The 24839-nt window shown below is 40.4% G+C and overlaps 1 protein-coding gene across 11 annotated transcripts in view; it reads left to right on the top strand.

The window, feature by feature from the left end:
• nahoda overlaps positions 1–24839 on the top strand; it is a 157260-nt gene that overhangs the window by 115340 nt on the left and 17081 nt on the right. For 5 of the 11 annotated variants that reach the window (XM_067088854.1, XM_067088853.1, XM_067088858.1 and 2 more), the window contains 12 exons: positions 3112–3182; positions 3801–3898; positions 5016–5149; positions 6065–6286; positions 7644–8309; positions 12971–13546; positions 17351–17408; positions 19344–19495; positions 19968–20204; positions 22335–22538; positions 23372–23583; positions 24120–24311. In XM_067088854.1, coding sequence (XP_066944955.1) covers positions 3112–3182; positions 3801–3898; positions 5016–5149; positions 6065–6286; positions 7644–8309; positions 12971–13546; positions 17351–17408; positions 19344–19495; positions 19968–20204; positions 22335–22538; positions 23372–23583; positions 24120–24311 — 2822 coding nt within the window. Of the gene's footprint in view, positions 1–3111; positions 3183–3800; positions 3899–5015; positions 5150–6064; positions 6287–7643; positions 8310–12970; positions 13547–16305; positions 16321–17350; positions 17409–19343; positions 19496–19967; positions 20205–22334; positions 22539–23371; positions 23584–24119; positions 24312–24839 lie in introns of all 11 variants that reach the window. The other 6 variants (XM_067088860.1, XM_067088859.1, XM_067088862.1 and 3 more) reach the window with 2 other exon arrangements.

The raw sequence follows: 24839 nt of genomic DNA, 5'->3' as shown, positions 1-24839 counted from the left end.
AGACATGTCCAGTAGAATCAAGCATTCTCAAGACATTGTCCTGTAGAATCAAGGATTCTAAAACCATCGCCCAGTAGAATCAAGGATTCCCAAGCCATTGTCCAATAGAATCAAGCTAATTTTTGGGCAAACGTTGTGTAAATAATAAAAGGGGGTATGATTCATTATTGCTTATTCAGAATTGCTGCAGAAGTCTACAGCTGCGACCTTGCATACTTAGGCAGTGCGTTGATCCCAAGAGGGGGAGGGGGTTGGTTGGTGGTGCCTGGCTGTGGCTGGGAGGAGTTTCTTTTGTATAATCTGTGTTTTTGTAGTTGTAGGTTACTCTTTAGTAATGTTGTTGTTATTTGATATTGTTATTGTTTAATAATTCTTGTTTTACAAGCGTAGCTAAGCTAACTTCCACACAGGTGAATGAAATAGGAAAAAAGATCAAAATGCTTCAAAGTTTCTTTGGCGCAGTTGAGTTTTCTGTACGGCGTACAATGCTGTATGAAACTCTCAGCTGCAGCCCATGAAACTTTCAGCCTGTGGTGGACAGTGTTGTTGGCACCTATAAAGGTGCCAGAAGTACGATTATGGCTGATAATTATTGTGCTGACTTTGTCTGACTGTCCGCCCCAAGATCTTAAAAACTACTGAGGAGGCTAGAGGGCTGCAATTTGGTATGTTTGATGATTGGAAGGTGGATGATCAACAAACCAGTTTGCAGCCCTCTAGCCTTATTAGTCTTTAAGACCTGAGGGCGGACAGAAAAAGTGTGGACGGACAGACAAAGCCGGCACAATAGTTTTCTTTTACAGAAAACTAAATATAAAAAAAGTTTCTGATTGGAAGATGAAAAAGTCCTCAGTCAATTTAAAATAATTCTGAGTTTTTAAATCGTTAAATTGTGCTTTTGAACACTCAACTCAGAGTGTACACATACACGCGCACACACACACAAACACACACAGGTTGTAGATCATTGTAGCTGGTTGTAACAAAGGTTATAATTATACATTCTTCATGGAGGTTAGGTAAAGCCATATATATATATATATATATATATATATATATATATATATATATATATATATATATATATATATATATATATAATTACTGCAGTAAAGTATTTCTTATTTATTTCTACTTCTCCTCCCGTTCTGGGCAAGGTAAGGGCACCAAGGCTACCCATCCTAAACCAATGTATCCTGTTGTACCAGAGTTTACAATTATACTATACATTCCCTACGCAACATGCTTAGGTCAGGTTAGGTATATATATTTAAATCACGCAGTAAAGTATTTCTTACCTATTTCTACTTCTCCTCTGGGGCTGGGCAAGGTAAGGGCACCAGGGGCTAGCCCCCACCCATCCCATTAACCAGCACAGAAAAAAAAAAAAAGTACATTCCAAAGAACACAGAATCAGTTATATTGGAATGTTAAGCAGGATGACATTTGTGGATTTTTATTTCCTCGACGATTCCCACCAGAAGACATTCCTCCATTCCTCGAGTTCTTTTCCCAGGCTCTCTCTCTCTCTCTGAAAGAGAGAGAGAGAGAGATGGAATGAATCACCTTTGAAGGGTTTAGGACTTTTTTCTCTCTCTCTCTCTCTCTCTCTCTCTCTCTCTCTCTCTCGCCAAGGTAGGAAGGGAAGTGGAAATATTTTTTATTAGTCATAAAATTAGTCGTCTGTCTGTCGAGACGAGAGAGAGAGAGAGAGAGAGAGAGAGAGAGAGAGAGAGAGAGAGAGAGAGAGAGAGAGAAAGCTGCGGAAATTCATTCCATGGTAAGCTAACGTGTAGTAGGTCATTTCACCTCACAGCCTCCCTGAGAGAGAGAGAGAGAGAGAGAGAGAGAGAGAGAGAGAGAGAGAGAGAGAGAGAGAGAGAGAGAGAGAGAATTATAAATATTTAAAAGATCACCGCTAAAAACGTTCTGCGTTTTTTCCCCCCCTTTTCGTGGGTCGTTCAAACGACCGAAAGTGAAAACGGTTTTCCGCTTCGTGACCCAAGAGTCAAATAGGGGTCGACTGAACCGCCTTTTTCAGAAGGACGTCTTAACAGCAGCGGTAGTCTCTCTCTCTCTCTCTCTCTCTCTCTCTCTCTCTCATACACTGAGAGAGAAGAGGGAAAGAGAATTACCTCTGAGAGAGAGAGAGAAAGAGAGAGAGAGAGAGATCCGAAAATGTTAGGTCCTGTTAGGGTCTCTTTTTAGACTGAGAGAGAGAGAGAGAGAGAGAGAGAGAGAGAGAGAGAGAGAGAGAGAGAGAGAGATCCGAAAATCTCAGGTCCTCCTCTCTATCTCTCGTTTTAGACTGAGAGAGAGAGAGAGAGAGAGATCCGAAAATGTCAGTTCCTCATCTCTTTCTAGACTGAGAGAGAGAGAGAGAGAGAGAGAGAGAGAGAGAGAGAGAGAGAGAGAGAGAGACCTAACCCTCTCTCTCTCTCTCTGGTCTTAATGCGACCCATTGATGTTTAGTCCAAATTACGATATCTAAGCAATTATTTTTAGGAAGAGGTTGCTGTATAGAGAGAGAGAGAGAGAGAGAGAGAGAGAGAGAGAGAGAGAGAGAGAGCAAAAACTTTATATATGTATCACATAAGCCATTGTTTCCAGAGAGGCGTGACAATCAGAACCATCTAGTGATTAGATACACATCTCTCATTCATTCCGCTTGCTCCTGTTTCCGTTCTTGGTACAAATGCATCTCTCTCTCTCTCTCTCTCTCTCTCTCTCTCTCTCTCTCTCTCTTTTTATATGTCAGGTTTTGACCAAAGCCATTGGAAGACTATTAGCATACTGAATTTGTCAAAGGACTTATATGTTATAAAGTCTGTTTAGTCAGAGCTGACGGTAGATATCTGGAACCGACATCACTAAACTAACCCTGATTGGCCAGACTCTCGCTGCTCACCAATCAGAGGTTACAGTTTCAATGCGTCGGCCAATCAGGTGCAGGATAGAAGCCTCAGTGATATCAGTTGTGGATGTTAACCATCAGGTAAGGTCAGTGTTTTATTATTGTTAATATGTTAGATTATGCTGTTAAGGAGTTTTTATGGTCAGTTTTAAATATTTTATGATTATTATTATTATTGATATATTTATTTATTTCAGGCAACATAAGGACCTCGCTCCTCAAAGGCTCCGATTTTAATGTGACATGGCATCTCGGCTATCCACACAGGGTGAGTTGCCAACTGATGTTTTTGTTTCTGTAACTTTGCGAAAAAAAAGTAATTTTAAAGAATTTTTCTTTTTATTTATGTTTAATTTAAAATATTCCCTGTAAATATTTTTTTACTCAATTAATATATTTCATGATTTTTTTAGAATTTAAAATTTGATAAAGAAGTGGTAATTGAAATATATTTTGTTATAATTCTCATATTTAATTTGTAAGCTTAGAGAATTTTTGATACTTATTTAAAGTAAAATTTTGATAACTGATGTATTAAAGTAATAGTTTGTACGTAATATAACTTTTTTGCCTATAATGTATTAAATATATATATATATATATATATATATATATATATATATATATATATATATATATATATACATATATATATATATATATATATATATATATATATATATATATATATATATATATATATATATATATATATATATATATATATATATATATATATATATATATATATATATCAATATTAAACATAATTAATACAGACGATATCAAACTCATACTTATTCTAAAATGAACAATAAATCACAAAACCTTTTATTTTATTTATCCATTGTTTTTGCATACAATTTTTTTTTCTTTATTTACAAAGGGCGGTTTCCGCATCGAGTTAATGGACGCCCAAGAACGCCCACTGGCAGACCTCACGCCTGTCACTGCTTCCTCCAAGTTTTTGGCCGATGACGCCACGTAAGTTAGAGAGAGAGAGAGAGAGAGAGAGAGAGAGAGAGAGAGAGAGAGGTCAATGCTTGCTGGAATGTCTTAGTGATTGCAGGGAAAGAGAGAGAGAGAGAGATTTAAACTGTGAAAAAGTTGGTGAGATAGACTATTTGAGAGAGAGAGAGAGAGAGAGAGAGAGTCTCTTGACTGAAGAGATAATGTATATTACTTAACTGTTTGTGGAAAAAGTGTGAGAGAGAGATAGAATATTTGCTTGGCACAGAGAGAGAGAGAGAGAGAGAGAGAGATTTAAACTTTGTGAAAAGTTTTTGCAGAGAGAGAGAGAGAGAGAGAGAGAGAGAGAGTGAGAGAGTGAGAGTGTAAGGACTGGGATATGAGCGACATACTGGCTAAGCGTTTACTGGTTTTGAGATAAATGTACAGAATCTTTGAAGATGTTATTGACGCGTGCGAGCGGTAATGTAGCGTCTACACACGGACAGGTAAAACAGAGATAAAGGTTCAGACATCTGTGTTTGTCGGTAGACAAACAAATGGCGATATAGACATGATTAACATACGGTGATGAAACATACATCAGAAAGAGAGAGAGATAGATTGCATGAGAGAGAGAGAGAGAGAGAAAGAGAGAGAGTCGTCTTCACAAACAGACTGCAGAGATAACATTATATTACTGATTAACTGTTTGCAAGTAGTGGTGATTGTACATACATCAAGAAAAGTGTGAAATATTTATGGTTGAAATCGCGTTCTTGTAGAGAAAGAGAGAGATGACGATCGACGACATATTTGTTTGGAAGAGACAGCGAGAGGGCTCTTACAAGAGTGTCTCTAGACTGCAGAGATAAGAGAGAGAGAGAGAGAGAGATTTGAGAGAGAGAGAGAGAGAGACTCATGCCTGCAGAAATGATTTAGAAAATGCACGGAAAGCGAGGGAGAGATATTATACATGACTTTGGGTGTTTGTGAAAAAATTTGAGAGATGGAATTTTGTGTTGAGAGAGAGAGAGAGAGAGAGAGAGAGAGAGAGAGAGAGAGAGAGAGAGAGAGAGAGAGAGAGAATCAAACACTCCCAAAGTAAAACTCGACATCTAACCTCTACCACAACCAATTTACAACCTCGCAGGGCGCAGAGCTTCCGCGTGACGCTTCCCAAAGACATGGAGTGCGAGGGCTGCACCATCAGGCTACTGCGCCAGGCTTCTGAGTGGGGCCCCAAGTACCAGTTCTGGTCCTGTGCCGACGTCGATATTGTTGCCAGTGAGTGCCGGCCACTTTTTACGCGCTTTCTCCCTAGTTTTCCCGTAGTTTAGACGTGTTTTTTTTTTTTTTTGCTGTAGTTTTTTGTAGTTTAGACGTGGTTTTTAACTAGTTTTCCTTGGTTTTTCTGTTTTTATGTGTTTTTCAATAGTTTTTCTGTAGTTTTTTCGTAGGTTTTCTCGTAGTTTTAAGTGTGACTGAGAGTTATTTTAGCCAGTGGTTGTTTAAATGTAGTTTTTTGGTAGTTTCCCATAGTTTTTTGTTGTTTTTTCTGTAGGTTTTACATAGTTTTTTTTGTAGTTCAGGTCCTCTGCTGACTTCGATGTTGTGGCCAGTGATTGTGGATGAGAGCTGTTTTAGATTGTTGTTGTTTAAATTTGTTTTTTTTTTCATGCTTTATTCTGTAGTTTTCCATAGTTTTCCAAAAAAAGTTTTCAGCTTTCCATACTTTTTTAGTTTTCAGTATTATTTCTATGGTATTCCTTAGTTTTCCATAGTTATTAATTTGTTTTCCATAGTTTTTTTCAGTAGTTTTACATAGTTTTCCCATAGTTTACCATTTTTTCCATAGTTTTCTGCAGTCTAGTTTGTCCATAGTCAAAATATACCTTAGTTGAACCTCATATTTGTAGCTCATGGAAGAATTCTGCATTTTATTTTGTTCATTGCACGAAAAACTTGCTTTTCCCTGGTTTACTGTAGTTTTTCCTTAGTTTTCCCATACTTTTCCATAGTTAGTTAGGTTGTAACCAAATTACACACTAGCTGAACCTCATATTTGTAGGTCATCGAAGAAATGATGTTTTATTTTGCTCGATCTGCAAAAAACTCATTTTTCTGTCAGTAGCCAAGTCTGTTCATAACCAAAAGACACATGAGCTAAACCTCAACATTAAAGTCTGACTTGCTCCCCAGGGAACAACTACCGTGAAGATTGCAGCGGCAATGGCCGATTCATGGTCTCGCGCTGTCGGTGCGAGAAGAGGTTCTACGGAGACAGGTGCCAGTACCAGAACGAGTGCGAAGATGACAAGGATTGTGGATACTTCGGGAAGTGCGTCGACATAGACGCCACCACCTACCCGAAGAAGCAGTGCTACTGCAAGCAGGGCCGATTTGGATCGAAGTGCTCCAAAGGTTCGTGGGGAGGCGGGACTTTTTGTCACTGCTGTACTTGGCGACACCTTTTGTTACTGCCGTACTCGAAAGGGTTGAAGTGTTTTTCAAAAAATTGCCTGACTGAAAAGCTATTGATTTATTTATTTTTCTACGTATGCTGTATTTATGTATTTTGGAATAATCTGTAATGCTGTTAATATATTCAATATGCTGAATAATTTGGTGAGGAAGCAACACTTTTTGTTACTGCTGTACTCGAAAGAGTTGATTTGTGTTTTTAAAAAAATTGTCTGACTGAAAAGCTATTTAATTATTTTCTACTTATCATGATGTATTCACATATTTTGGAATAATCCCTGACACTGCATATATTCAGTATGCTGAATAAAATTAGTTCCTCATATATAAGATTATCCAGGAAGAATTTATAGATTGGAATAAGCATCAGTTGCCCAACTTAGGGCAATTCTGAGTTCCAGTAGTTCAGTTGTTCATTGAAAGTCTTTGTTCTTGTACAAATTAATTCACGAGGGCCGATATGTACGATAACTTTATGAAGCCTTCAGGTACCATTTCACGTCATCTCTGTCCAGAAATTGTACTGGGACAATTTTTCATTGAGATTTTACAACCTTTTTCAAATCATTTTTTGTGGAATAAATGAATTTTTCAAGGTGTGTAATACAAAATGTAATTTTACGTCAATTTTTCCATAAATTGCTAGAAGTCTGTAATTTAATATTACGTAGCATTCATTCAACTTGCATTGGTAAATCATTAGCCCTGTTTGTATGTCATGTAAGGTTTTGGAATGTTTTAGTAATATATAAGAAATATGTAGAGGACTTTCATTATTTACAGTATAGAATAACTTTATATTTTACCATGGACATGAATTTGATGTCATGTAATTTATATGAATTTAATTACAAGTTATTCACTTTACTGTATTTTCTAGATTTTATTTAGCGTACAGTGGGAATTTTCTCCAAGGAATATATTACTGTAGATGGCAATAATTGTTTTTCCTTCATTATGTCAGGATGAACACGGTATCCACAGAACTGCTTACATTACGCACTCTTGCATACACGAACATCCATAGAATTGCTTACATTATGCCATCTTTTGTACACAAATATCCGTAGAATTGCTTATGTTACGCTGTGTTGCGTACACGAATATCCTTAGAATTACGTACATCATGCAGTCTTGCGTGCACAAACATCCATAGAATTACTTACGTTACCCCATCTTGTGTACACAAACGTTAATTTTCACTGTTTGCAATCTTGCGAACACGAACATCGTTAATTTTCACTGTTCGCCGCCTTGCATACACAAATGTCCCTCACTCTCACGCTCTCCTCCACAGTGTCGCTAGTCACGAAACAGGACGTGGTCAACCTGAACCTGTACTCCAAGAAAGAGCTGAGCGACAAGCTGACCCTCCACTGGAGGGTCCTGAGGAAGGAGGGGGAGATCGAATTCGTGATGATCAACAAGGGCTTGTCGTACGTCGCCCTCGGATGGCGGCCCGGAGGCGCCGACAAGACCTGCAAGGAGTTTCCCTACATCCCCGCACCCGCCGGCTACAAGCCACCCGCGAAGGTGCCTTCTGCAGGAGCCGAGGCCGAGCCGGAGGCCGAGGCCGAGCCAGAGGCTTCAGCGGAGCCGGAAGCTGAGGCCGAGCCGGAGGCTGAGGCCGAGCCAGAGGCTGAGGCTGAGCCAGAGGCTGAGGCAGAGCCAGAAGCGGAGGCCGAACCAGAAGCCGGCGGCAAATCGAAGGCCGAAGCGGAGCCCGAACCAGAAGCCGAAGCTGAAGCCGAAGCCGAGGCGGAACCAGAAGCCGAACCTGAGGGAGGAAAAGCTAAAGCTGACGGGAAATCAACCACCGACAGGGAGGCGAAATCCGATCAGGATGCAGCAGCAGCAGCAGCATCAGCGGAACCAGAGGCAGAACCGGCGGCGGAGCCGAAAGCCGAACCCACGCCGGGCGGAGAGACTGCGACCGGAGATGCCAAGCGGCCGAGCCTGGCAGGTACGGTACTTGTATATGTTACTTTACGACAGAGCTCCTCGTGGTGCTTATGGTTGTGGGTTGTATTGTAAAGGTCATGCGTTAGTCGTTCCAGTAAGAAAGAATACCCAGCACCTGAGTCCTTTTTGTATTTTGCAATTGACTACTAGATTATTTGGTGGTGGTTTATTTTTGACCCAATCATGACCTTATGTCATCATCAATTCTTTAGTGATAACAGAACCTACTGATTAGTCGTGCACTTATTAATAATTCTTCATGGTGGAGGTTTTAATTTTTCAGGTACAAAGTAACACTTGATTTTTCTCTCAACGAAAACCATAGTAATTCTCTGTTTTGCAGCTGCTCAGTAATGCGTTACATTTCTTTCCATAATAATGGATTTTACATTACAGTGACACCATCTGTCACTGTACCATCATCATCATCATCTAAAGCAGAAACATCCCAGACTGGTGCAACTGTGGGAAGTATACCCAGTGTTTTTCGCAGTACGGAAATCCTACCAGCCTTAGGATTTCCCACGTCCAATACAGCTTTTGATGTTTTGGGCACAAATGCATCGTCATTACCTGTTAAAAACGCATCCTATGTAGATGTAGGCTATTCTAATAATCCCAGTTCACAGTCCAGTAATAACAGTCCATCAACCTTGGCACCAGACTCTTTTGTGTCCTCTAATCGTCCCAAATCACCAGGGGACACTTTCGGATCAGAGGGTTCTTCGGCTACCAGTGGTACGATGATCGCCTCTACGGGAAGTACCTTCTCTGTAAGAAATCAAACTGGAAACTTAAGTGATTTACCTACCAGTAATCCCAGTATCCAATCTTCTGTTAAATCTACAGATTCACCCCTTAGTTATTCACAGACTTTCGAGAAAACAGCCTCGCCATCTCCAGAGACTCACTTTCAGACTGGAGAGAGTTCTCTTACCTTTAACAGTGAATACCCTAAGTCAGAAATTGGCAGGTCTGATATCAAATTTCCATCTCTGACTTCTAGTGTAGAAAGTACTGTACCCAGTACTTCAAGTAAGTTTCCAGGGTCACAATTCAATGAAATACCTATGTCATCCAACACTCCTGTCCCAAGAAAAGAAATTCCTAATAGAAATGATAACCCGCCAGAAGCCTCTTCTCCTTATTTAGTCACAACTGTGCAATATACAATGCAAGCAGCTTCTAATGTAACACCTACACTTGGAGGAAATTCCCACACTGACGAGATATATTTTCCTAATTCTGGAGGAAATCCATTGGGGATTACACCTGTACGCATGACAGAGATTCCTAATTCACGTGTATCAAGTGAAGTCAATAGAATCACTCCTGGAAGAGCTGATAATGAGACCAATTCCCAAATCACCAACCAGTCTTTCCCAGTTTCAACTTTTTCCTTCTCACAAGAATCAGCTGGAACATGGAATCCTGTATCAGATCCTTCCACTGCAATGACTGCCACTCCTAAAAGTCCTTCCACCACATTAAAGGATGCCACCACTACAGTACCTTTCTCACCCTCTGCAGAAATTTCCCAGATCCCTGCTGTAGGGATTGTCAGTGCACCATCTCCTCCAGAGACAGCTGATGGTACTATTGGAGTTGATAAAACAACAGCTGGATCAGCATCAACTGTCAGTGCTCAGATTTCATCTGGAGCTGGATCAACTGTCAGTGGTCAAGTTCCAACTGGAACTGGAATGACTGTCAGTGGCCAAATTCCAGCTAGAGGTGGAGTGACTGTCAGTGGTCAAGCTTCAACAGGACCTGGATCAACCATCAGTTCTCAGGCTCCAACTGGAACTGGAATGACTTTCAGTGGTGAAACTTCAACTGGAACTGGATCAACTGCCAGTTCTCAGGCTCCAACTGGAGCTGGAATGACTGCCAGTGGTCAAGCTTCAACAGGAGCTGGATCTACTGTCAGTTCTCAGGCTCCAACTGGAGCTGGAATGACTGCCAGAGGCCAAGATTCAACAGGAACTGGATCTACTGTCAGTTCTCAGGCTCCAACTGGAGCTGGAATGACTGCCAGTGGTCAAGCTTCAACAGGAACTGGATCTACTGTCAGTTCTCAGACTCCAACTGGAGCTGGAATGACTGCCAGTGGTCAAGACAGGAACTGGAATGTCAGTTCTCAGGCTCCAACTGGAACTGGAATGACTGCCAGTGGTCAAGCTTCAACAGGAACTGGATCTACTGTCAGTTCTCAGGGTCCAACTGGAGTTGGAATGACTGCCAGTGGTCAAGCTTCAACAGGAACTGGATCTACTGTCAGTTCTCAGGCTCCAACTGGAGCTGGAATGACTGCCAGTGGTCAAGCTTCAACAGGAACTGGATCTACTGTCAGTTCTCAGGCTCCAACTGGAGCTGGAATGACTGCCAGTGGTCAAGCTTCAACAGGAACTGGATCTACTGTCAGTTCTCAGGCTCCAACTGGAGTTGGAATGACTGCCAGTGGTCAAGCTTCAACAGGAACTGGATCTACTGTCAGTTCTCAGGCTCCAACTGGAGCTGGAATGACTGCCAGTGGTCAAGCTTCAACAGGAACTGGATCTACTGTCAGTTCTCAGGCTCCAACTGGAGCTGGAATGACTGCCAGTGGTCAAGCTTCAACAGGAACTGGATCAACTGTCAGTTCTCAGGCTCCAACTGGAGCTGGAATGACTGCCAGTGGTCAAGCTTCAACAGGAACTGGATCAACTGTCAGTTCTCAGGCTCCAACTGGAGTTGGAATGACTGCCAGTGGTCAAGCTTCAACAGGAACTGGATCTACTGTCGGTTCTCAGGCTCCAACTGGAGTTGGAATGACTGCCAGTGGTCAAGCTTCAACAGGAACTGGATCTACTGTCAGTTCTCAGGCTCCAACTGGAGCTGGAATGACTGCCAGTGGTCAAGCTTCAACAGGAACTGGATCTACTGTCAGTTCTCAGGCTCCAACTGGAGCTGGAATGACTGCCAGTGGTCAAGCTTCAACAGGAACTGGATCTACTGTCAGTTCTCAGGCTCCAACTGGAGCTGGAATGACTGCCAGTGGTCAAGCTTCAACAGGAACTGGATCTACTGACAGTTCTCAGGCTCCAGTTGGAGCTGGAATGACTGCCAGTGGTCAAGCTTCAACAGGAGCTGGATCTACTGTCAGTTCTGAGGCTCCAACTGGAGCTGGAATGACTGCCAGTGGTCAAGCTTCAACAGGAACTGGATCTACTGTCAGTTCTCAGGCTCCAACTGGAGCTGGAATGACTGCCAGTGGTCAAGCTTCAACAGGAACTGGATCAACTGTCAGTTCTCAGGCTCCAACTGGAGTTGGAATGACTGCCAGTGGTCAAGCTTCAACAGGAACTGGATCTACTGACAGTTCTCAGGCTCCAGTTGGAGCTGGAATGACTGCCAGTGGTCAAGCTTCAACAGGAGCTGGGTCAGCTGGCTCCAATCTGACTGCCAGAGGCCAAGATTCAACAGGAACTGGATCTTCTGTCAGTTCTCAGGCTCCAACTGGAGCTGGAATGACTGCCAGTGGTCAAGCTTCAACAGGAACTGGATCTACTGTCAGTTCTCAGGCCCAACTGGAGCTGGAATGACTGCCAGTGGTCAAGCTTCAACAGGAACTGGATCTGGAATGACTCGCCTGTCAAGCTTCAACAGGAACTGGATCTACTGTCAGTTCTCAGGGTCCAACTGGAGTTGGAATGACTGCCAGTGGTCAAGCTTCATCAGTAACTGGACCAACTGGCAGTTCTCAGGCTCCAACTGGAGCTGGATCTACTGTCAGTTCTCAGGCTTCAGCTGGAACTGGAGCTGCTTTCAGATCTGAAGCTCCAACTGGAACTGGATCTACTCTCAGTGGTCAAGCTTCAACAGGAACTGGAATGACTGTCAGTGGCCAAGGTTCAATAGGAACAGGATCAGCTGCCAGTTCTCAGGCTCAGATTGGAACTGGATCAACTGTCAGTTCTCAGGCTCCAACTGAAGCTGGATCAACTGTCAGTTCTCAGGCTCCAACTGAAGCTGGATCAACTCTCAGTTCTGAGGCTCCAGTTGGAGCTGGAATGACTGTCAGTGGCCAAGCTTCAACCGGAACTGGATCAACTGTAAGTTCTCAGGCTCCAACTGGAGCTGGAGCTGCTTTCAGATCTGAAGCTCCAACTGGAATTGGCTCTCCTGTCAGTGGTCACGTTTCAACAGTTACTGGATCAACTGTCAGTTCTCAGGCTTCAAGTGGAACTGAATCAAGTGTTAGTGGTCAAATTTCAACTGGAACTGGAACCACTTTCAGATCTGAAGCTCCAGCTGGAACTGGATCAACTTCAAGTTCTCAAACTCCAACCAGAACTGGAGCAACAGGCTCCACCCAGGTAAACCCAAATCCAGCATCAGCCTTCTCACCAAAAATGGCCGAGACGGATGATTCCGAATCCACTCCCTCCGCCTCAGCGGAATCCACTTCTAAAAGACCTCCCACCCCATTGAATCCTACCACCACATTACCTCTCTCACCCCGTGCAGAAACTCCTACTCCCTCTCCTCCCTCCCAAACCCCTACTGTCGTAAATGTTGTCAGCACACCTTCTGTTCCGGCAACGGCCCTCGGCTCCTCTGGAGCCGAAGTCTCTCCCAGAACTGAGGCACCACCAGTTAGTTCAGACACATCAATTCCAGGCACCGTCACCACCAGCACCACCACTGCTAAGTCCTCTGTCACCACCTCCACTGCTACCAGTACCACCACCAAACCTGCGACCTCTTCCACTTCGACAACGTCCACTTCCACTGCGACAACTTCCACCTCCACTGCGACGACTTCCACCTCCACTGCAACAACTTCCACCTCCACTGCGACAACTTCCACCTCCACTGCAACAACGTCCACTTCGACTGCAACAACTTCCACAGCGACCAGTACGAAGTCGACAACTGCTACGACCCCTTCCACTACAGTCACTACAACCTCTACTAAAGCTCCTCCAGTAACCAGTACAGCTACTTCAACCTCAACTAGTGCTCCATCTACAGCAACCAGTAAAACATCTGCTTCAACTCCCAAACCTTCTTCTACAACTGCTACAACAGCAACGACTAGCACTGCAGCAGCTAGACCCGCTACTACTGCTGCAGCTACTTCAACTGCCGCTACAACTCCCACCACTAGAACCGCAACCTCTGCTACAACCACTTCTACAGCTACTACTGCAACAGCAGAGGAAACTACTACAGCCTCTCGTAGAAGGAAGATAAGTGAGTCCCTTGGCATTGGCGGCACGGATTCCTCGAGAATTATTTCCCGTAGATGATCTTTTCTTTTTTCGGTTTGAGAATTTCGAAAAACACGAGCTTGTATTTTTTTCCTTGTTTCCGCACCAGTTGAGTGACTTGTCCATCACCTTTGCTTTTTTGATTTGGTTTTCTGAATTTTATTTTTTGGTAGGTCTTGCAAAAGGATGCAGTATATGAGTGGTCCTTTTTAATATTATTATTATAATTATTATTATTATTATATTCAGAAGATGAACCCTATTCATATTGAATAAACCTACCACAGGGGCCATTGACTTGAAATTCAAGAAACTTCCAAAGAATATTATGGTGCTCATTAGAACGAAGTAACAGAAGGGAATAGGAAATAGAGAAAGAAGATATCACTTATTAGAAAAGAAAAATAAATGAACACAATAATAAATAAGAAGATGAAACTGTAAGTAAATGATTGAAATACAAGTTGTTAAGGCTCCCCAAAGAATGAACTCACTATATATGAAGGTCTTACCCAACACAGTCCCTTGAATAGTGAAATGGGAGGGTCCTTTAAAACCAAGAAATGTAATAGATCAACAGTCAGTTGAATTTCACTATTTTTGGGCAGAATTTCATCTTTGGTGAATATATCTGCCAGTAATTATTAGTTGTATTCTTTTGGCTCGGTTCATCTGGGCTTTCAAGTCCCCAAGTTCATGTTGTCTACGTGCTGTAACCTTTTTTATATATGTATGTATATATATTTTTTAAAAAGAAGGTTAATGGGTATAAAGTATGACTCTATAACCTGTTAGACCACCATTACAGGAGAGAGAAATGGATGAATACAGTACGGTATGTGATTTAAAGACAAGAAAGTTGTAATTGAGTTTTTTAAAAAAATTTATCTTTGGTTCCTGGCAATAAAACCATTAATATGTTAGTAGATTTCATGAAAGGATTTGCAAAAATCATTTACATATCATTTGGAAGACCCAAACTTTACGATAAATGAGCCTTGCAATCCTGCACTCATCACTTGAAATTCCTAAACTATGATAATGGGACTTGCAGTCCTGTGCATATCATTTGGAAGTCCTAAACTATGATAATGGGACTTGCAGTCCTGTGCATATCATTTGGAATTCCTAAACTATGATAATGGGACTTGCAGTCCTGTGCATATCATTTGTAAGTCTTAAACTCTTTGATAATGGGACTGACAATCCTACACATATGTTTTGGAAGTCCTAAACTTCATGACATGCTAGTCCTTCATTTTGCTGACTTTCAGAAGACCAATTTTTTTTTTTTTTTTTTTTTCATTTTTACTTTCCTCTGCATTTCTTTATTATCATTTCACCTTTCGCTTTTTAATTTTAAGGTTTTTTTATTTTTTTAGCTAGCCTTTGCTGACAGTATGCCTACTGTTTGCTTGGTCATGCTTCCTTGAAGCAATTAGCAAAATTGCTTATGGTAGATGTGATAATTTTGTTTAATATTTTTAATGTTTTTTTACCTTTGTTGACTGATTTCATATTTTTGGATGGGTTCATGTATACAGTTTCTTTTGCACCCTCAATAACTGTTCATTTTACAAAATTATTCATGTTATACTTTAACGAAGTGTCACTGTACAGTGACACTGTACAGTGGCACTGTACACTACAGTGCCACATGGATACAGAGTGAGTTGAAAGTAGAAAGGGCATGATACAAAAAAATGCTGTAACTATTTCTATGTAAATTTCTAGCAGAAGGTATTACCATAATCTCTTTTATTCTGCATTAACACATTAATAAAAATAATATACTAATTATGTGTAAGGTCAATATTTTTGCCAGTTTTAACAGCAGCCGTTTAATCGTTCTCACGAAAAGTATTGGAATATTAAAATCTGGAGCAGATTTCATTTACGGTAATAATTCTAGTTGATTTTCCAAGCTTAACATGAACTGATTTAACTTAACAGCTACTTTACGGTTCCTTAGTTCAGCTTCTTATATGCTTTTTATTAAAAAGTAGCATACAGCCCCTTTTTATTTCCTGTTCCATAGGCTAGACTAGACTAGACTCAGTTCTGCTGTAGAGTTGCAGAGCATCGCCCAAAAAGAGTACCAGCATGGTGCATGTGTGCGCGAGTCTTAGAGAGAGCGATTACCTGTTATGTGAACCGATTTCCCCTTTTTATTTAATATTGCCATGCGCTTGAGTGCCGTTATAATGATTTGCATAATGTGCTCTTTTTGACAATGTGCATGTGCCTGTGTATAAAATGTGATTGTGCTACATGGCTTTAAAATTTCTCAAAGTTGGCCTTCATGACAAGTGCTGTATAGAGAACTGTACCCCAAGGCTTCACTATAAAAGAGATTGTGAATTTACAAAATAGGTCTACGTCTAAAGTAATTACAGTACCTCAGAGCTTCATTATAAAAGAGATTGTACATTTACAAAATAGGCCTACGTCTAAATTACTGTACACACTAGTGCCTCATAGCTTCAATATATAAAAGAAACTGTACATCTACCAAGCAGGCCTACATATGAAGTACAGTATGTCTTATACAGTCCCGCGTCTGATCTCGTAACCAAGTGCAAAAACCCAACCAGTAGTTGCAAGCACATTTTATACACAGACGGTTGTTTTTCAGTACCTAATGTTTTCCCTCGTGTTTTGCCATGATCCAGTAGTTTTATTAATTATTTTCGTTTCATATTCCTCATCTCCCTCTCTCCTCCTACCACTCTACCTCTCCAGGTGATGCATTGGCAGGTAGGTACCGTATCAATGCATGTTTTTTTTGCCTAATTTTTGCATATCACGATTAACATTCGTACTGACTTGCACTTTGCTAGATTTTTTCAAGTCTTGTTTTTTGTTAAAATGTATGTTTTATAGATTTATAGTTTATAGTCATCTTGAACATACACATGTTTCACATTTGAGTTAAAAAATTGAGAATACAGTATTGATTTCTGCTGTAGTTACTTTAAAAAACTGTTGAAGTACTTTAGAGCACTGTACTTGTTAATGTTAAAGTGAGGTATTTGTACATGTGCTTTTTGTAATTTTTCCAATAGACCTACTGACATCATGAATAAGCTGCATTTTTGGTAAATCTTAATTATTAACTGAATACAATTTAAAACCATGCAAAAATAATACAAAGTAGAATATGTATTACTTGTCTTTTTAGCTGCAAAATGGCTAAATATCATTCTTGTACAGTTATCGTGTAGTATTTTCATGTTCCTTAATCATTTCAATTACAGTGACATAGATAATGACACTCAGGAGTTGCAAACATGTACATATACAGTACTAACTTCTTCACAAGGGAACGACACACTATTATAAATAATTTTGGTCTGTTATAAAACTGTTATTCCACTCTGTATGAAACTAATTCATTCTTGTAAAAATTTATATTAAAATATAAAGATAATTATGACAGTTGTGAATAATGTTTCAGAAATACCGCAGACACTTATCTACTGGAGTCAATGTCAGATTGTTACTGAAGCACAAGTGTTAATTTCGTAGAGAATTTTTGCAGTTTATCTCATTTTAAATCTCTAATGACAGTTTGACAGATACAGTCAAATTAACTGAAAACAGATCTTCACTTTATGGACTAAATCATGCCATCCTGAGTGACCAAAAATAAATAAATAAATAGATGAATCAGTGACATGCATTTCAGACATCACCCAGATTCACTGGTGCACTCAACTGAAAAATATTTTAGCATTCAACACAAGCACTTCATAGAGCGGTATATTGACGTAACTATTACTTACAGATCGACTGTCTGGATTGCTGATTCCAAGTAACAGAGGGAAACGCGATACGCATTCCAGGTAGGTGATACATTGGTTCTTTACAGAGAGGGACCACTGTATTGTATGTACAAGTAACTGTTTAATTTTGTCGTTGATTTCAATTTACTCTTGAGGTTGATTCAGTTGTCCCAGAATCCAGAGAGGTGATGCATTGGTTCTTTATACAGAGAGACCTCTGTATTTACAAGTTACCACTTAATTTTGTCACGTAAGGCAGTCCCTGGGTGACGATGGGCTCGGCTTACGACGTTCCGAGCTCACGACACTCTTCAAATATATTCATTAGAAATTATTTCCTGGGTTGCAACGCATGTTTCGGGTTTACGACGTTGACCCAGCAGAAGAAACATGGGTCCAAAGGGGAAGAATGGTAAAAATTTGGAGGTTTTTTGTTGAAAAACTCAATAAAAATGCAGTTTACATCGTTTACAAGACACCCAAATGGTTAAAAGTCAGGTTTTCTTATGATTTTCAATTGCATTTTTGGATACAACGATTTTTGGCTTACGACACGTCGGAACAGAACCCCTGTCGTAAACTGGGGACTGCCTGTATTTGCATATGATATTCTTGAAGCTGATTCATTTGCCCCAGTGGTGTTCACTGGGCCAAAATTAACTTTTCTGACCGAATCAGAGGTATAGAATCACATTACACTGTAATTTGGGACTGTTCTCTCAGTGATCTTGATCTATAAGGCCTTACAATGTCCCATTTTGTTTTTTATTCAGCTGGCCTTATGCCAGCATTGTTGAACTACAGTCGACCCCCGGGATTTGTCGGAGATGCGTATCACTGCCCCCTGCAAATGGCTCAAATCTGCGAATACTTCAAACCCCCTCAAAACACTTATAACTGCTTATTTTGATAGTTCAAAACACCAGAAAAACCCTCTAAAAATGCTTATACTTGAATATTTTAATAGTTTTATCACAAGAAGTGCATTTAGTTATGAAAATGATATGAAAATTCAGTAATTTGTGAATATTTCTCTGTTGAAAATACCATGAATAGGCGAATTTTCCACGAAAAATGTGTATGTCTGTGTTCATCACTATATCGTGATCGGAGATGATGAGTAAAAAGCCATGGTAATGTAAATGAAAGACTGTATTTTCTTCTCTCATTTACATCATTGTGGCGTTTTGCTCTCAGTGAGTGTATATGTTCCACAGAGAAATCCACGAACAGGTGAAGCTGTGAATCCGGAACTGCGAATAGGCAAGGTTCCACTGTATTGGTAAATAATGAAAAGGGCAGATCCTAATTCTTTTCAGTCATTATCGTAGAATATTTGCCATTATGAAGAAAACACCAAGCTTTGTTTAATGATGTTTCTTGATGTCTTCATTTGTGTTACAGTATTGTATAAATAAACTCGTACCTATAAAGTTAATCTGTACATAAGCTGGACTTTGGAGCTCATTAAAAACATGAAAAGAACTTTTGAAACGCCTTGCTAGTTACTGTCAATACTAAAAGTACAGTCATGCAAACTCTGAAGTTGTTTCTTAAGATCTTTTACTAAGGGTTCAAGAGCCAAGGTATTGCCAGTCAAGTCATATATGTAGACTTAATGAGAGGGAGTAGTACTGTCAGTGCACCTCATGCAGTGCACTGTATGCATTACTTAATGTTCTTTGTAGCATCCTTTTGGCCCTCAGCTGCAACCCCTTCCATTCCTTTTACTGTACCTCCATTCGTATTCTCTTTCTTCCGTCTTACTTTCCTCAGCCCTCTCCTAACAGTTGTTTCGTAGTGGAACTGCAAAAGCTTCTCCTCCTGTCACACCTTTCAATGAACCTTTTTACTCTCGGTTTCCCTTTCAGCAGTGAATGACCTCATGGGGTCCCAGTGCTTATTAGTCTTTGGCCTCAATTTTATACTCCGTTCATTTCATTTCATTTTGTATGTAGACTTAAATATCTTACTTTCCCTTTTTGTGATTTTCAGACGCGCACGATTCGCTGTCCCTCTGCTCAAGTCTAGGACCGAGGCGGAAGGGGTCAAGGACGGCGACGCGGGCAGCGATGGCGCCCACGCAGAACCAGAAGCTGAGTCTGAGCCTAAGGCTGAAGCTGTGGCCCAAGCGGAACCTGCAGCAGGTGAGTGAAAGTCAGGAAAAGAAAATTCACAAAAATGGACAATTTTGGTGAACATTGTCAGTAGCTGAAGCATGAGGAGTTCTCAAAGACTGGTATTACTATTATTATTATTATTATTATTATTATTATTATTATTATTATTATTATTATTATTATTATTATTATTGGAGAAACAAATCCACAGTCTCTAAATGGAGAGCTTTGGGAATCGAAAAAATTCCTGGAAGCTCTGTTTAGATTTATTTTTAAATATGTTTGTACCCATGCACGACTGTGGATTTGTTTCTCCAGTTCAAGACTCATGCTACTTTGAATATTTTTTAATCATTATTAATGTTCAGAAAATGGGCCCCTGTTCATATGGAACAAGTCCACCACCGGGACCTTTGACTTGAAATAATAATGGACACTACAAATGATCAATTTACAGCATTATCTACTCACAGCTTTGACTGATTTCTCTTCCTTTCAGAACCCATTAGCGGGAAGTCGCCTTTCGTCCCCAAGGCCGATTTCCACGCGATGGACTGCACGGACATCATCATCGGTTCGGCCAGGGGAGACGTCTATCGTATCGGAGACTACTACACCCGTGACAGGTCTACCCCCCGTCCGGATGAGTTCTGGGGTGGAGAAGATTCCCTCACTGCTGCTTTGGGCTGGGAGACGGACGGAGTGACAACCATTCTGTTCAGACGTAAACTTGAGGGTTGGTATCCGTGTTGATTTTTTGAAGATTATGTTTCTCTTAAAGGAGGTTGTTGCAACGTCTCAACTTAACAGACTTCTGCACTTATCAGCTATATTATTATGAACAGTTTTTGCTATGCTTTCATTTTAGTTGTGTTACAATTTTAGATGAATCTGTTGAATTGAGTGTTAAGTATAAAAGTACAGGTTTCTTTAGGTTAGAACTTATGGAATGGCTTTTTGCTGTAAGATATCAAGAAAACATTGAGGTGAAGGCTATAACATAAAGTCTTTGTTATTTATCAGAAAGCCAGTCCCCCAGAGATTCTGATAAATTGAGGTGCTACTGCATTAACACAGAATGGTACAAGTTCTGAAGGTATTGGTTAGAGGAATAACCATTCCGTTGTGTCTCTCACGTGGCACACTGTAAACAGCATTGAAGGTTCTTTGCGGCATTCCTTGGCCCTAGCTGCATTGCTTTCTGTTTTTTTACTCTATATCCATTCGTTTTGGTCTTGTCTTAGGCGGTTTGGCTCGTCAGATTTCTGTGAAAGGTAGTGAATGAAGTTTTCCTAATTTTATTTTCAGGTTTCATTGCATTCTGAGGAACAACTCGTTAGAATTTGTAACAGATATGAGACATGATTGGGATTCCAGATTGTTTATTACTTTTCTTTGACTGTTACCGCCCCTGACGAACACTTAGAGAAGAGAGAAACCTCCTGCTGTTTGTAAGAGAAAACGTAATGAGTCAGAGTTGTTTTAGTAACTTACATTAATTATTTCCCTTAACTTGCGAAAGGAAACATGAATTAGGCAGACAATCACATGAACTTTGAAATGAAATGGAATATAAAATTTAGGCCAGAGACCAAGACCTCTGAGGTCATTCGGTGCTGCAGGAGAAATTGACAGTAAAAGATTTTAAAGGTGCAACAGGGGTAGAAACTCACAGTTGCGGTATGAAGCAACTGTTAGGAAAGGGTGGAAAGTAAGATGGAAGAAAGATAATATGAATGGAGGTACAGTAAAAGGAATGAACGGGGTTGTAGTTAGGGGTTGTATGGACACTGCAAAGAAGGATAAGTAATGCCTATAATGCAATGTGCAAGGTGCATTGACGGCACTACCTCCCGTACGGGGAAGACATGAGTAGGATCCAGGATTTTATCACTGTGTTTACTATTGTTGTCACTGATGTGTTAGGTGGATTAGATAGGGAGAGAGAGAGAGAGAGAGAGAGAGAGAGAGAGAGAGAGAGAGAGAGAGAGAACAATAATTAAGCCTGGGTTGTTTTTGCATCGAGAGACTAAGAAGTGCTGATTTATATAAACCACCTTCCCGAACTCAAAACAGTGAGCGAGTATATCGCGCCCAGGGCCATAAAACCGATCGTTAAATCTGGGAACTGTGGCCTCGCAATTTAGCGTACTCAGGGATTATTCAGCACATCGTCAAAAAGCTAACGCCAGCCAGATCTATAACCCCGCCTTCAATAGGAGGCGTTTTCATGGAAATTCCATGAAATTGGGGGCTGGACAAAGTGGAGGGAATAAAAATATTTTTAGTCGGGCATGACAGATGTACATTGAGAGAAGAGAGGAACTTCCTGCTGTATGTGAGAGAAAACGTAATGATTCAGAATTTGGGTGTGACCTATCACATTAACAATGCTAATCACTTTAGTGGAATTAGACACTCTCTGACTGGGCTTCTTACAGACTGGAATGATTACATGTGGGGGACCTGCTTGATGTCAGACCAATATTGAGTCAAAATATCTGTACTCGCTCATTCCTTTTTGATGAAAGACTAATCATTTTCTCAATATATGTGTTCCATCAACTTTTTGATTCCGAAGAAAAGTGTTCCACTAACTTTTTGATTCTGAAGAAAGGTGTCCCACCAACTAGACAGTTTTATAATTGAGTAAACACTGAATATAAAAACTATTATATTCATTAATTCGACCTATAGGGGGCATAGCCCCTTTTTATTCTATTTGTGCTCTCAAGGCACCATTTAGGTACCTAACTAAAGAAAGTTGATAGGAATCTCTTCAAAATGTGTTTTGTTAAAACACCTCTGTGCACACATTATGAAAAATTGATTAAAAAGATTTCTTATATATTATTCTCCTCCCCAGGCGACCACCCAACGGATCATCCGATCACCAATTCCCTGATGCACGTCATATGGGCGAGAGGTCAGGAGGAAGGAAGTTACGTCCACTCCCCAAAATCCGGCCTGGAGTCTGGCACCCCCGGCATCCCCAACTTCTACCGTCCGGACGAACTGAAGTACCACGGTCAGCGTGATCAGAGAGGCGTCGTTTCTCTGAATTTCCTGGGTGAGTTGTTTAACCCTTGGGATGCCCAGTTATTGCAATCACAAAAAGATGAGTTTATCCTTCTTGTGTTACTCTGCGGAGATTGTCAGACCCATTATACTCTTCAGCCTTCTATGAGTGGATGATTTTATTTCATAGATGACAGTAGAAATGTGAGATTTCAGTAACTCGTGTATTCTTGGACAATAAAAATATGTTGATGATGGATTTTAAAACCAAGACAGCCTGAGATGTTGCCTACAGTGCACAGGTTAACAATGTTTTTTGTACTGTAATTTATGAATGGATATTTCCTGACAGTTTTTAAAGGGTTTCAAAGGTGTAACAAGAGGAAAACCTTGCAGTTGCACTCTAAAACAATTGTTAGGGGAGGGTCAAGGAAAGTAAGATAAAAGAAAGAGTATGAACAGAGGTACAGTGAAAGCAAGATGGTATGATCATCGTAGGAATAAACAAGTACTTTTTTCATGTATGCGTTTAAAACTGAGATATCCATTTGGAAGAATCAATCAGTTATGATTTCAAGAATATGACTGCTTTGAATGGAATAAAAATATTCAAAGCTTTAGTTATCAGTAATGATTTCCTCGTTCCTTATCACATTCCAATCGGTTTACTCTTTAAGTCTGGACAATAGTTTGATAAATAGTAACTTTTTAGTACTCTAATGGCATCATGCTCTTTTTGTTTTGTAATATTCCAGTTGGTTTGTGCTATAATTTTAAACGAGTGCAAAAACAGTATTTTTTTAGTGCTGTACCATAACGGGGAACTTAAAAACAGTAATTTTTTAGTACTGTACCATAATGGCGAACTGTCCTTTTTGTTTCCAGAGCAATCTACAACTTCGAAAACAGCCGGAGCCGACGAAGTTAACTGGTGTGGTGGCCACTGGAAGTACCCGGGGTCATGTACGATTGGGCAAGATTGCGAATATTACGCCAAGTGGGAATATTTTGAGGAGACGGACGACATTAAGTTCACCATTGAGACTAGACACGCTGATCGTTGGACTGGCATCGGCTTCTCAGATAACACCAGGATGGTACGATGATTTATTTCTGTGTTACGTACTCTTGAATTGATCACGATTGTTCCCTGGTCCTCTTTTCCCGCCGAGAGTGACCAAATTTGCTGAACTGCAGCACCAATATGTGATGAATGTGCCTCCCTGCTGAACCTCTCAGTTTCAGGTGTTCTTGATTCCTCGCACTGTTAGACTGTGGACCAGTCTCCCCGAGGATGTCATGGAATTGGGACCTCTGAAGTTCAAGCAAAGATGCAAGGCATTGTCACCCTAAAGAAATTTTCCTTGTATTTTGTAATTGTCTGAAACTTTTGTCTGTTTATTTATTAATATGTTAATTTATTTTGTTTCTTTTTCAAGAAGTGATCTCCTCTTTCTGTATTTCATATGATTACCTTCTGTAACTTCTTTCAAATGAATGCCATAATATTCTTTGAAGGCTTGAATTCCTAGTCAGCAGTCCCTATGGGCTTGTTCCATATGAATAGGGTTCAACGTCTTGAATAATAATAATAATAATAATAATAATAATAATAATAATAATAATCTTACAGTCCCTGACTGACGCTGTCCTGGGCTGGGTGGAGCGTTCTGGCCGTTTCTTCATGTTCGATGCTTGGGTCCGTGGGTATACGCCACCCATCGTGGACCCTAATCAGGGAGTGAAGAACGATACTGGGACAATTGTCGACGGACTCGCCACCATCAGTTTTGTGAGGAAGAGGGTCTCCAACGATAAGGAATATGTAAGCATAATAGTATAGTACTTTAGTACTTTTCTGTTCCAGATTATAAACTAATCGTTGCCGTAGTTTGACTGACTTGTATTGATTTGTATCGCTGTCTAAGTACTTTATAGGTAGCCCCTGAACTCAAAAGATTTCCTTACTTATCAGCAGAAGTATCATGATGGCATTATGTTGTGCTACCTTTTTAGAAGCGACATGTTTTGCAGATAGATCTATTAAATTGAGTGATAAGTGTAAATTGCAACTTAACTTAGGCTAGAAATATTTCATTAATGTTACTTGTGGGATACCATGGTTTTTTTGCGAGGTTAACTCTTTAGAACTGATGCACTTTGCAGATAAGTATCTTGAATTGGGCGACGTGTAAATCACAGCATAGCCGAGGCTCTAAATTATATTTAATTATTGTTAACTGTAAGATATCATTGCTGTAGCATAGCTTATACAATAGGGTCTTCGTTACTTATCAAATTTTGCTGCTTAGCAGAAGGCCAGACCCCAAAATCAGCTGGCAGGTTGAGGGTC

The sequence above is a fragment of the Macrobrachium rosenbergii genome, chromosome 45, assembly GCF_040412425.1.
Source record: "Macrobrachium rosenbergii isolate ZJJX-2024 chromosome 45, ASM4041242v1, whole genome shotgun sequence".
NCBI lineage: Eukaryota > Metazoa > Arthropoda > Malacostraca > Decapoda > Palaemonidae > Macrobrachium > Macrobrachium rosenbergii.
The sequence above is the reverse complement of the archived record's forward strand: the minus strand, read 5'-3'. Positions and strand labels throughout refer to the sequence as shown.